Below are 12789 nucleotides of genomic sequence, written 5' to 3'. Positions count from 1 at the left end.
ATGCTGTACCCCTGACAACCGTCCCTGCTTCTCCCCGCCCCGCCCGCGCCCCGCGGTGGAGCCTGCTCCCCTCGCAGCCGCAGCTAAGACCCGGAGAAATGGAATTTCACTTTGAAACTCCCGTGCGTGCGGCGCGAGGGCCAGCGCTGGGCATGCTCAGTAGCCGCGGCGCGGCGGAGCTGCTGCTCGCGCTGCGCTGGCCCCGGGCTCCAGGGCTGGCGCGGGAGTGCGCCCCGCCCCCCCGCGCCTTCCCCTCCGCGCCTGCGGAGCTTCCAGAAGGCCGAGCAGTAGCGGCTCCCAGGGCGTCGCTCCCCGCCCTGCGCCGCCCAGCTCGCCGCCGCATCCTACTCCTCTTCCTCTCCTCTCTTAAGGAGGCGAAGCTGGTGCTTCCTTCTGTGGGCGCCACACACGGCTCTGCCAGCCCGAGCCGAGGACCTGCGAATGAATCCCGGAGACCAGAGGACCATCGGCGGGGGCTCTTTCCAATAACACTTTGCCTGAAGTGGCGGCGTGGCTGAGTTTCTCCTCCACCTCTCAATGCAAACAGTATGCGGAGGGCGGTTGGCTTCCCTGCGCTGTGCCTGCTTCTTCACGCTGCAGGTAAGGGGTTGCCGGGCATAGAGCCAGAGATGTGGATGCGCTGGGAGACTGCACATGCTTGAGGGCTGTAGGAAAAGCCTGCTTCGCGAAGAAAGCCTTAGGAAGGCAAAGCAGGACAGTGCTGACAGGAAAGCGGTGAGGGAGTCATGCACCTGTTGGAAGACTGCGGCCGAAAACTTAAAGCTAAAATCAGCTCTTGATTTTTCCTTACCTCGTATGAACATTTGCAGTACGAATAGAGGTTGGCTTGCTCCACCCCTCCCCTCCATGTAGACTCCCAGATTTTGTTTCTAGGCTCTGCACTTGACTGTCAGTTTTTCAGGAGGCAGACAAGACATCCTACTGAATGTAACCTTTTCTACTGCAGCGGCTACATCCGTAAGGTCTCTTGGTTTAGCGAGAGCTCACAGGGGCGCACTGGCTGTAACCCGATGGACCACATCTCCTCCGCAAAGATCGAAATACATGGTTCGCATTAATGATGCCGCTTCAGGCTCCTTTGGCCCCTGCTCTTGTCAGTCGAATTTTCTAAACCAATGAGAGGAACGAAAGATTTAAAATAAGACCCTCTCTTCTCTTTCAGCATCATGGTCAGATTGCGAGGGCACCAGACAGAAACCCAATCACAGTTTCAAAGCTGACAACCCCGGGGTCGGCACTGTCCCTGGGACAGATTAGATGAGGTCTAGCCAGGAGTGACAGTGAGACTAATTCCCAAATATAAACATATTTGATACCAGTATCAGGTTTTGTATGGAAGCAAACCTTAGGAAGTACCTGGGGAATTTTATATGCGATGTTGCTACAGACCCTGCTTTTTGGATACATGCAGCCTCTATGTAATGCAAGGACTTGCTGGACTGAATCCTTTATCATTTTTACACACACGTGAACCAAAATAGAATATGGCAGAGAGATTTTAGGAACCCTGCTGCGACAGCAGTTGTCCATGCAGTATCCCTGTAGCAATCAAGGACTAGGTATTTTCCTAGAGTTTGCCTGTTATCCAACCACAGACGTTCATTCATTCTTTCAACCAACATTTATAGAGTATGTACTACATTCCAGGGGTAATGAATAAAAATAATGGTTGCAAAATTACAATTTTTGTATTATCTTTTAAAAAGAGTGTGGGTGAGTCCTTTTCTATGTGGGTGATAATGAGAGTGAAATATGGTACTTCCTTATTTCTAGCTAATACTATTTTAACATATTGTGAATCTCTTGAACAAGTAATGGTTAGGGACATTCTGGCTATAATTAAGTACCCATGTTAATTGTATAATTATGATGTTATATTGTGGAATTTTCAGGAGTTCTTTGACACTTTTTGAAAACTAAGAAATAGCTATGACTTGGTTATTAAATTATTTGCAAACAGTTATAGTGAATACTTTCATTACCACATACAGTTCTTTAATGTTGAAATATAGGATGAAAATATACACATTGGGTTGAGGTTTATTTACGTTATTGTTTTATTGTAGCACTGATAGAAACATCTGTTACTGAAAAATCCTCAATTCCTATCAATTTAGCTGATTTAGCTGATCTATGAAAAATTTTAGTGTCGTTATTTTTAAAGCTAATATATAACATTTCTAAAGATAACATTTAATATATCTTGAGTAATTATAGCTTAAAAGCTATAAAAGCTATAGATAAACTTAAAACTAAGCAGGTGGAAAACATTTCTAAATTTATTGTAGATGAATATTTGGGATGAGGAAATAGAAGACTTTCGTTCATTAAAGGAGAAACCTAGGCATCTGTAGCCCTAGATTATACATGGAGTTCTGCCAAAAGGGTATATTACCAAAGACAAACCAGTCCAACTCTACTTTGACTTCTTAATTTGCAAAAAAAAAAAAGACTATTTAATCAATTTGAATTTAATAAGGCAATGCATTGAAGACTATCTTCAGATTTCAATTGCAAGATGCTGTATAGAAATTAATTATATTCATATTTAATGTAGTGCTTTTGATAGGTGTTTTTTCACAGCAGATTGCAAGTTTAATATTGTGGTTGTCTTGCCAGTTTCATTTTGAATGCATTTTAATTTAAACAGCAATTTGTGGGTCACAAGCTGTCATCAGATTAAAATTCATCACAGTTATCTAAATAACATTGTTAGGACTTTTCATTAGAACTGAGACAAACCAGATTTCTTGATCTCAGCTCCTGTAGATTTGGGTAATAAGAAAATGAGTAAGTGGGAGGGCAAAGATCAAGAAGTCAGTGATTGTCTCTGCTTGTTGAATGTCTGATTTGGCTTCTCTTGCAGAAGGTTTTCCTCTCAGGAGAGAAGTGAGCTTTATAAAGAAGGGAAATGAATTCTATAGAGTCAGGCCTCTTTGGCTGAAAAGCTAATTGATCCATTTCGGTTATGTCCAGGGTACCAGCAACTACTTTATACTGGTGGAACTGATGACAGGTTACACCCCTTTTGGGATGGGAGAAATTGGCTGCCAGGATGTGAGTGCTCTTTGTAGCTATACTAGGAACTGTTGACTTCAGTTGTCATTCTCCTAATGATAAGTAGCAAACTGTTTTCAGCTTGAGCGTCATCTCTAATTATTTGGTCATGAGCTCCTGAGTCACTATGCAAAAAAAAAAAAAAAATTAAAAAAAAAAATTCTGACCAACCCTGAGTTCTGATTGCCTTAACAGTGGAAAGTATTGTATCTGTTTGTAATGTCTGTGGGAACAAAAAGGGGAAGAGGGGGTACAATGCTGTGTAATTAACATCTCTGGGTAAGATAACCTTAACGAATTACTGAGCATGGAACTTGTTAGAGAACCTGGACTCAACTCTTATCTATGGCGGCTGATTTTCATAGATGTCTTTAACAAGAAAAGTGTTAATTATTGTCCATCTAACTGCTTAGTGTACAGGTGAGAAAACTATGATCCAGTAAATGATAGCTGGTAATTACTTTAAAGTGCCAATTAACAGTATAGCCAGGGTAAAAAACCTATGTTTCCAGGCCTGTGATTGCACACTATATAAAATCCTACACTGTTTCTGACAGTTGAGGCCACCATTGAGATAGTGGTGCCAGATTCTTTTTCACTAACTGTCCCCATTCTTTTTTTTTTTTTAACATCTTTATTGGAGTATAATTGTTTTACAATGGTGTGTTAGTTTCTGCTTTATAACAAAGTGAATCAGTTATACATATACATATGTTCCCATATCTCTTCCCTCTTGCATCTCCCTCCCTCCCACCCTCCCTATCCCACCCCTCTAGGTGGTCACAAAGCACTGAGCTGATCTCCCTGTGCTATGCGGCTGCTTCCCACTAGCTATCTATTTTACGTTTGGTAGTGTATATACGTCCATGCCACTCTCTCACTTTGTCACAGCTTACCCTTCCCCCTCCCCATATCCTCAAGTCCATTCTCTAGTAGGTCTGTGTCTTTATTCCTGTCTTACCCCTAGGTTCTTCATGACCTTTTTTTTTTCTTAGATTCCATATATATGTGTTAGCATACAGTATTTGTTTTTCTCTTTCTGACTTACTTCACTCTGTATGACAGACTCTAGGTCTATCCACCTCACTACAAATAACTCAGTTTCGTTTCTTTTTATGGCTGAGTAATATTCCATTGTATATATGTGCCACATCTTCTTTATCCATTCATCTGTCGAGGGACACTTAGGTTGCTTCCATGTCCTGGCTATTGTAAATAGAGCTGCAATGAACATTTTGGTACATGACTCTTTTTGAATTATGGTTTTCTTAGGGTATATGCCCAGTAGTGGGATTGCTGAGGCATATGGTAATTCTATTTGTAGTTTTTTAAGGAACCTCCATACTGTTTTCCATAGTGTCTGTATTAATTTACATTCCCACCAACAGTGCAAGAGTGTTCTCTTTTCTCCGCACCCTCTCCAGCATTTATTGTTTCTAGATTTTTTGATGGTGGCCATTCTGACTGGTGTGAGATGGTATCTCATTGTAGTTTTGATTTGCATTTCTCTAATGATTAAGGATGTTGAGCATTCTTTCATGTGTTTGTTGGCAATCCGTATATCTTCTTTGGAGAAATGTCTATTTAGGTCTTCTGCCCATCCCATTCTTTACCTTTCTGTGAACCAACATAATGTATCAACTTCTGTTGAAAAGACCACTTCAGGAATATACAAGAAGGCAGCTAAAAGCTACCCAATAATATGGATGGCAAAAATATTATGTGGAAGAGCCATAGATAGCTTTTCTTCAGTGTTTCTTCTCTTTCTTTTCCCAAAGAACTATATTGTGTTTCAGGAGATGATATTTATTGGGTAGTATTGTAGTTGCAAAGGAGTGAATGTCTTGAAAATTATCATGTGAAAGCTTTCTTTTTCCTATTGAATAGCTAATAAGACATAGAAGCTGATGTCAATGGATTACTCTCTCATCAGGCTCTGGAAAAGGTTCTTTCAAATTTCTACATTGTTCTTACTATTGGCCTTTCTGGATGGCACAGAGACTACCTTCAGTATATCTTCTGAAGATGCCTCTTCATTCCCAGAGAAGTGCATAGTCAGTTTCTCTAGTCTTTAAGAGGGAAGAGTTCCTGTGGGATCAAGAGGATCAGGGAAGTCATTTGCAGAAACATCACCCTCAAAAGAAAGGGTAGACGGATAGGAAAATATGTTCTAAGATGTCTATTCCTCAAAGAAGAGTCCCTTAGAACTCCCAAATTGGTTTTTCCTGTTCAAAATCACTCAACGAAGTCCTTACACTGGCCCAAGTTCTACTCTGTTCTATCCAACCGTTACCTCTCTGATATCTCTCACTGCTTTCCTCTTTTTTGTCTCTCTCCAGCTACAGTAGTCTCCTTCCTATTCCAAGAAGATGCCAGGCACTTGCCGACCTCCCAAAAAAGTTTTCTTTATTTCTTTGCCTGAACTATCCTTTCTCTGTATTTCCATGGCTTAATCCCTCAATTTTAGGTCTTTGCTCAAGGGTTACTTTCTCAGTGAAGCCCTCACTGGCTATCCTAATTAATATTTTCATATCCCACCCCCCAAAAACCCTCTGATACCCCTTCCCTGCTTTACTTTTTAAATTAATTTTATGAAGAATAGTCGATTTACAATGTTGTGTTAATTTCTGCTGTACAGCAAAGTGACTCAATTATGCATATATATTCTTTTTCATATTCTTTTCCATTCTGGTTTATCACAGGATATTGAATATAGTTCCCTGTGCTATACAGTAGGACCTAGTTGTTTATCCATTCTATATACAATAGTTTACATCTGCTCATCCTACACTCCCAGTCCTTCCCTCCCCCACCCCTCTCCCCCTTGGCAACCACCAGTCTGTTCTCTATGTCTGTGAATCTGTTTCTGTTTTGTAGATGTGTTCATTTGTGTCGTGTTTAAGATTCCACATATAAGTGATATCATATGGTGTTTGTCTTTCTCTTTCTGACTTACTTCACTTAGTATGGTAATTTCTAGGTCCATTCATGTTGCTGCAAATGGCATTATATCATTCTTTTTCATGGCTGAGTGATATTCCATTGTATATGTATATATACCACATCTTCTTTATCTATTCATCTGTTGATGGGCATTTAGGTTGTTTCCATGTCTTGGCTGTTGTAAATAGTGTTGCTCCTGCTTTACTTTTTTTTACCAGAGGTCTTTCACCATCTATCATGCCAAATATTTTACTTATTTATATTGTTAATATGGTTCCCCCTCTCCCCATTAAAATATAAGTAACTTGAAGGCAGAGGTCTGTTTTGTTTACTGCTGTTTCTACTGCAGATTCTGCCCAGCCTAGCACTGGGGGTGGGGAGTAGTGCCTGGCATAAAACTCCTAAAGATTAAATAAATACATTGAATAAATAAAAACAACACAGTAATATTTCTGGTCTCCTCTTTTTGCATTTAGTTTCTTCTTGGCACTCATGCAAGTCACCTTGTCAGCTTAGCCACTTCCAGCATGAACTTCAGCAGAGCTCATTTATCCAAAACTCAAGTTGCTCCCCAGGAGTCTCACATGCCCAGGGGACATACCATCTCAAACAGACTTTGCTACTTTGGGAATTGAAGGGCAACTGGGGGTGAGCTTGAACTACTTATAAACTCAGTGGCAAAGTCCTTCCAACTGATTGCCAGATGCTATACAGCCCAATGCCTTGCTGGTTGGCTATATTTTTACTTCTTAGTGAAATGCTTTGTACATATGGGAATGGCTATAGTTATATGAAAGGATTCATACAGCTAATTTACAAGCAGGGTTTAAGGCACTAGGACAAACCTGTCTACTTCTTTGGCATTTGAGGCATAGGTATATGTATACAGTAAGTCCCCTACATATGAACGAGTTCCATTCTGAGAGCATGTTAGTAAGTCCAATTTGTTCGAAAGTTCCACAAAGTTATCCTAGGTACCCAACTAACACAATCGGCTATATAGTACTCTACTGAAATAGGTTTATAGTACTGTCCTGTAATAAGTTTATAATACTTTTCACACAAATAATACATAAAAAACAAACACAAAAAATAAAGAAGACATTTAAAATTTTACAGTACAGTACCTTGAAAAGTACAGTAGTACAATACAACAGCTGGCATACAGGGGCACGTTCACGTCTTTGAAAGTTCGCAATTTGTACCCTACCTTTGCTGTTTTCTTCCAAAAGGTCACCAAGTCTGCTCACCAACTGTTCTCCACTTTCCGTGTCCACATCACTGCCTTGTGCTAGGTCCTTATTTCTCATATAGTATTTCACAATAACCTACCATCAAATCCATCCTTCATAATGATATCAGAGGTAAAACTTGAAAAAGCATACCCGATCACATTCTTTCTTTATAAGATTCTCTAATACAGCTATTTCCTTTTCTCTTAGAATAAACCTAAACTTATTAGCTTGGGAAAATCTTTTACTAACTCCATCTTTCTTTCCTGTCATCATGTTCTGCTTTGCACACTATTATCATACTAAGAGCAAATTTCTTTTGGTTTGCCATGCCTCTCATCCTTTTCACATACTGTTCTATTTATCTTAAATACCCAACTCTGCTTCTTTTTCTAGATAACTTTTTCTCCAACTTCAAATCTTGGTCATTGCCTACTTTGAGAACCCTTCCTGTGACACCCCACCTCATTCAAGTAGCTTTCCTAGGTTTTCCTTTTGGGCCCTGTATATTTCTCTATTAATGCACTGAACATGAATATTTAAAAAATTTGAGGACAATAACAGAATTGTAGCTTTTATCTCTATGTACCAATAACATAGAACTGTGCTTGTTATCTAGTACACCATCAATAAATGTTGAATGAATGACTAAACATATTCAGGATGTATTAGACAAAATAAATTATGATTAATTTATATTGACAGATTATATCTCATTTTGATCATAAAGAGTAGAATTGACTTTGCTACTGCTCTTTCAATCCAATTTACATTTATTGGTTACAAAGAAGTGGAAATGGGGCAGAAAAGCTTTCATTCAAACATAGTCTGTTTAAGGTAAGTTTGTGTTCTATAGGCATGATGCTTATTGTAGTGGAGTTGTTTGTTGAACTCCTCCTAGATAGATAGACATTCCTATATGATATTCTAGTACTACTTCAGGATGGGAGTGAGATGAATGTCTTTATTTTAAAGAGACCAGATAATTAGGTAAGGTACATAGCGTGATAGTTTTGCACTAAGGAATGGACCCAGAACCCCTGACTCTGATTACTGATTGGTTATCAGCTACCTTGTAATAACAAACATGAACCACTTACACATTCAAAATCAGGTGGGAGTGTGAGGCAGTGGGTTCAATAAACGGAGACCAAAAATAATCCAGCCCTCCCTTAATTCCCCCAAACAGAAACCAAACGATCACAGAAAATTTCTGAGTATTTGGATGGTTTTATACATTTTTTCTGTCTCTTTATATACAGACAAAATCTTTATAAAACCGTAAACAATTTTTATGGGAGCCATGCTTATACCTGAAGAATGGAGACTGGTTTACGAATTAGAAAAAGTCACTTTTTATGAGCCGATGGGATCACACATCAAAGGCTCATTTATTGACATTAGTATTAATGATAACATGGATGTTGTTTCATGGTAAGTTTATTGTTAAATCTCTTAAAAGGTGTCTGTAAAGTCTGATTCAAAAGGTAGAGAAAGCCATTTTTCCCTTTAAAAGACGATTTTGAAAGATCCCACTTGGCCATGAGTGCATTCTTCATCTTCAAAGTACTTAGACAAATGCTGACACACTTAGAGTAGCACTGATGTTTCCCAACAAAAGGGATTTTAATAGCCTGAAAAAACTTAATGGTAATACGTTATTTTAAGATCAAATTTCCTAATGCTTATTGACCAAATAATATAACTGTGTCTATTATTGAGATGATACTTGCCACAGAATGACAATTAGCAAATTTATATTATGAATATGAGCACTTTCCATTTAAATTTTTATTCATAATGGCTATGTAGACTTTTCTCATAATCAAATCTCATTTGACTTCAATTTATTAAGATGTTGATATCCATTAAAATTGCAGCCACATGGACCAACAACAAAACAAAACTAATTGTTTACGTGAAGCAATACGTCTAGATCAATATGTCTAATTGCACTGAAGTAGATGCCAAGTTCAGTGGGGATATGAATTATTTTCTGTCTTAGTTCAGACCTGAAGCAATGTACATTTGCTGACTTAAATGTGCAGAATGGCTTAAGGCAGCCCTAAACTACTGATTCTTTGGAAAAGATCAATAAATGAGCACAGAGTAAGAGTGTCTCACAGTGATTTACTGGCCTGTACAGCAACATGTATAGAATAAGACTCTACAGCTATTTCACTGCAGTACTGATCCAGTTCCAGATGAAGACTAGAGGGGACATGAAGCAATGCCCATAACTGCACAGAGTCAGCTCCCATCACTAGGGTTACTTTCACTTACCTGGGAAAGATGCTGAATACAAAGTATGCCAAACATCATGATGAGTTAGTTTGAAAGGCCATCAATCCGTCAATATAAAGATGTGGTTTTAAGTTAAAGTAGTTCACCTTCTTGGTCTTGTTGATTCAAGACGGTGTTTTTATTCTCCCTGGAAGAAAATGAAATGGTGTAAGCAGAGAAGTAAAAAGAAAATTGAAATAAAGGAGTAAATGCCATATTTTTAGATGACTTTTAGCAGAATAAGATAGTAGTTAAGAGCACATATATTGTGGTCCAGCTCAAATCCAGGCGTGATCACTTACTATCTCTGTAACTTAGGCCAACTTAATCTTTCCAAGTCTCAATTTCCTCTTTTTAAAATGGAGATCAGGTACTATACAACTATAAGGTTGTTGTTGTGTGTTAAACAGGATAATGTAATGTAAAATAAACTGTGCTGTCTTAGTAAGTGCCATGTAAGTGTTAGGTATTATTTGACTAGGGGTGGGAGAGGTCAGATGCTAAATGGTCAACTAGTATCTTGGAGCAATTTCTCATTCTTTTTGTGTTTGAGCCAATGCTGCAGAAGCATGCATGCCCGAGAGAGATTCTGAATTCAAATCATTTCTTCAATTTGATCTTATCTGCATAGTTTTCCTCTACCTTTGGCGTGAGGCTTACTAAGTGTGCAGGTTTGTGATGGACTGTGAAGTTCCAAAACATCCACCTATTGCTTTTGGCCACCGAGAGGCTGGAGAGAGCCTGGCCAAGCCTAAGACATCAGATCTCATTCTCCCAGCCCTTCCTCAATACCCCCCACCAAGCCCCTCAGTAAAATAGTTTGACATCCTCCCCCCATCCCAGTTCACCTCCCCCACAAATCTCTCTGTAATTCCTAAATCTGGACATTAACTGAAGCTATGAAAATATAATAAAAGGGTCTCCTACCAAGATAAACATTATATTTTATAGGGAAGAAACAAATAGATTTCCTTATAAGCAAAGAAGGAAAATACAAAGGACTATTTCCTAAGTCCCTATGATGTGCTACACTCTATCCCAAGTGCCTTATGTAAGATAATCATCTCACCCTTTAGGATGGAAAGTTTGTTTGAAATGACATGCTTGTACTACAGAAACAGCAAAAATACACTCTAACTCATGTAGCATAGTAAAAATTAAAAAGTTCTAGAATCTGACTGCCTGGGCTTGAATCCCATCTCTGCTGTTTACTATTTAAATTCTCTGTACGTCCCTTTTCTTATCAGAAAAAAAAAGGCTAATAACATAGTAACTACCTCGTAAGGTGGTTTAAGGATTTAAAGAGCTAATTCCTAAGGGCCCACAGCATGGGGGCTGGAACACTGAATACATTCAATGGCTAGTAGTTGTAAGAATTATCATATTAGCATGTGAAAACTTTCATTGGTCCTATATTTCAGGTTCCATACTTGAAAAGGAAAAAATGTGCACATTGACTGTCAGCCCACTAAAAAGAAAATCACCCTAAAGCCTTCTTTTGTGAAGAGTGCCTGCCATGAAAATCTGATTTTCATGCCTCCATTTAAAAAAAATCCTTGTAGAACCTTTGCCTTATAAATTAAAAAATGCTCATAATTAGCAAGTTTGTGTTGGAGGAAATAAATGCTGTTTTCCAAAGTGGAGAATCTAAGAGAAAAAAATCCTATAGCCCCCAGAGGCACTGCAATCATGGGCAACCGTCTTCCTGGTAAAGTATCTCTTAGTCTTAGGGTTTGGGTAGGATTTCTAGTATCATCCCTTCTGCTGTCTCACTCTACAAACTGTCTGAACTCACAACATCCAACAGGAGTCCAAATATCCCACTTCTAATGCTGAACCCTCTCCATGTCCACGGACACCTTGAAAACCCTGTGCATTGTAGGGTTTGCAAACTCCATTTTGAGAGCCCTGTCCACATACCTTTGGTGTGTGTGTGGCAGGGGAGGGTATAGGCTTCATGAAATCAGAGTTTCCACATGTGCATTCTGGGGATCAGGCATCCTGCCTTCCCTAGTGTTAAATTCTGCTGAGCCGACCATAAATTCTCAGCGGGTGCAGAGTCCACGCCTCCAGGCCAGTCCTGCCCCGTGCCTGAAGCAGAGGTGCCTCCGGTCTCCTATACTTCAGCCTAAAATCAGCCCTCACTGCTGGCAACCGCCCACCCCTACCCTTGATGTCTTGACATTCACCCTCTGGAGCCGTGTGCTCAGGCTGAACCTCAACCTCCTACTTTCTTCTTCCTCTCCACCCCGATTAAAGTCTGTAGTTCTTGCTTCCCATTGCAGGAGAGGTCTCTCCTCAACTAGCTGTATTTTAGAAGAGATGTGACACACTGATCTACTCCTGATAAAAATAGCTGTTAATTGGATGGTCTTTCCCTAGCCAATGTTCATTTTGTCCAAAGACCCATGAGAAAGCAGTACCTTAGACCAGTGGCATTAATTTCAAGTGATGGATGAAGGGACTAGGGCAGGATGGAGTACAAGTGTTGACCTGAAGGGCCTACCAAGTGCCCCTCAAATCCCTAAATGCAGGCAAAGGATACTAGGCCAGGGATCTCTTCAAGTGGCCACTGTGGACCTCCTTCCTCACCCTCCTCTTGCCCTAATATTCGGGGCTTTATGTCTCTGTAGTATCATTGCTATGACAATATTGTAATTTTTTATATGTTCTAATATTCATTTTGCTATATTTTAATATAATTCCTAATCTACCACGAGAATTATTCTTAAAATAGATATTTCTTTTTCCTTGTCCTGCAGTGGAGTCAGGCTTTTAAGTCATCTGGAGAACTCTACTGTAAAAATGATGGTAATATTTTATAATTCCTGTAACTATTTATAAATAGTAATATTTTAACTGTTTGCATAACAATGAGGCATAAATATCAGATTTTACAAATGTACTTGGTGCTTCCTGGTTCAGTAAGTGCACTTGGAACGCGATTCCTATGATTTCTGCAAAGGCTCGTGTTTCTCAGCTTTGTAACCCTATGATCGTTTTTCCCCACTTCTGCATTTCCCCAGAGGGCATATCTTGACAGAAGTCTTCTCTTAATGGCTGTGAAGTTTAAGAGATAGCATTCACTCCTGTCAACCTCTCCTCCAGGCATCCTCCAACTCAGTTCTTCAGGAACTGGGGCGCTTCTGTCTGAGCCAACATAAGTCTCACTCAGCAGGGTCCGAGGCCAGTGGTCTTCACCCATTTCTCCTTTATGACTTATGTCTAGTCACGCTGCCCCAAAGAGTGCTGT

At 39.7% G+C, this 12789-nt stretch overlaps 1 protein-coding gene and 1 long non-coding RNA gene across 9 annotated transcripts in view; one reads left to right on the top strand and one right to left on the bottom strand.

The window, feature by feature from the left end:
• LOC137202199 (uncharacterized) overlaps positions 1 to 12789 on the bottom strand; it is a 139862-nt gene that overhangs the window by 30523 nt on the left and 96550 nt on the right. For 3 of the 4 annotated variants that reach the window (XR_010932489.1, XR_010932487.1, XR_010932488.1), the window contains 2 exons: positions 9537 to 9684; positions 8626 to 8887 (listed from right to left, as the gene is read on the bottom strand). This is a non-coding gene — a long non-coding RNA (uncharacterized lncRNA). Of the gene's footprint in view, positions 1 to 811; positions 1129 to 8625; positions 8888 to 9536; positions 9685 to 12789 lie in introns of those variants that run through there. The other variant, XR_010932490.1, reaches the window with a different exon arrangement.
• PTPRR (protein tyrosine phosphatase receptor type R) overlaps positions 173 to 12789 on the top strand; it is a 254815-nt gene continuing 242198 nt past the window's right edge. For 2 of the 5 annotated variants that reach the window (XM_067697344.1, XM_067697343.1), the window contains exon 1: positions 173 to 600. In XM_067697344.1, the coding sequence (XP_067553445.1) occupies positions 549 to 600 (52 nt within the window). In that variant the 5' untranslated portion in view covers positions 173 to 548. The remainder of the gene's footprint in view (positions 601 to 12789) is intronic. The other 3 variants (XM_067697342.1, XM_067697340.1, XM_067697341.1) reach the window with 3 other exon arrangements.

Source organism: Pseudorca crassidens, chromosome 11 (assembly GCF_039906515.1).
Source record: "Pseudorca crassidens isolate mPseCra1 chromosome 11, mPseCra1.hap1, whole genome shotgun sequence".
Taxonomy (NCBI): Eukaryota; Metazoa; Chordata; class Mammalia; order Artiodactyla; family Delphinidae; genus Pseudorca; species Pseudorca crassidens.
This window is presented reverse-complemented; position numbering and strand designations above follow the sequence as displayed.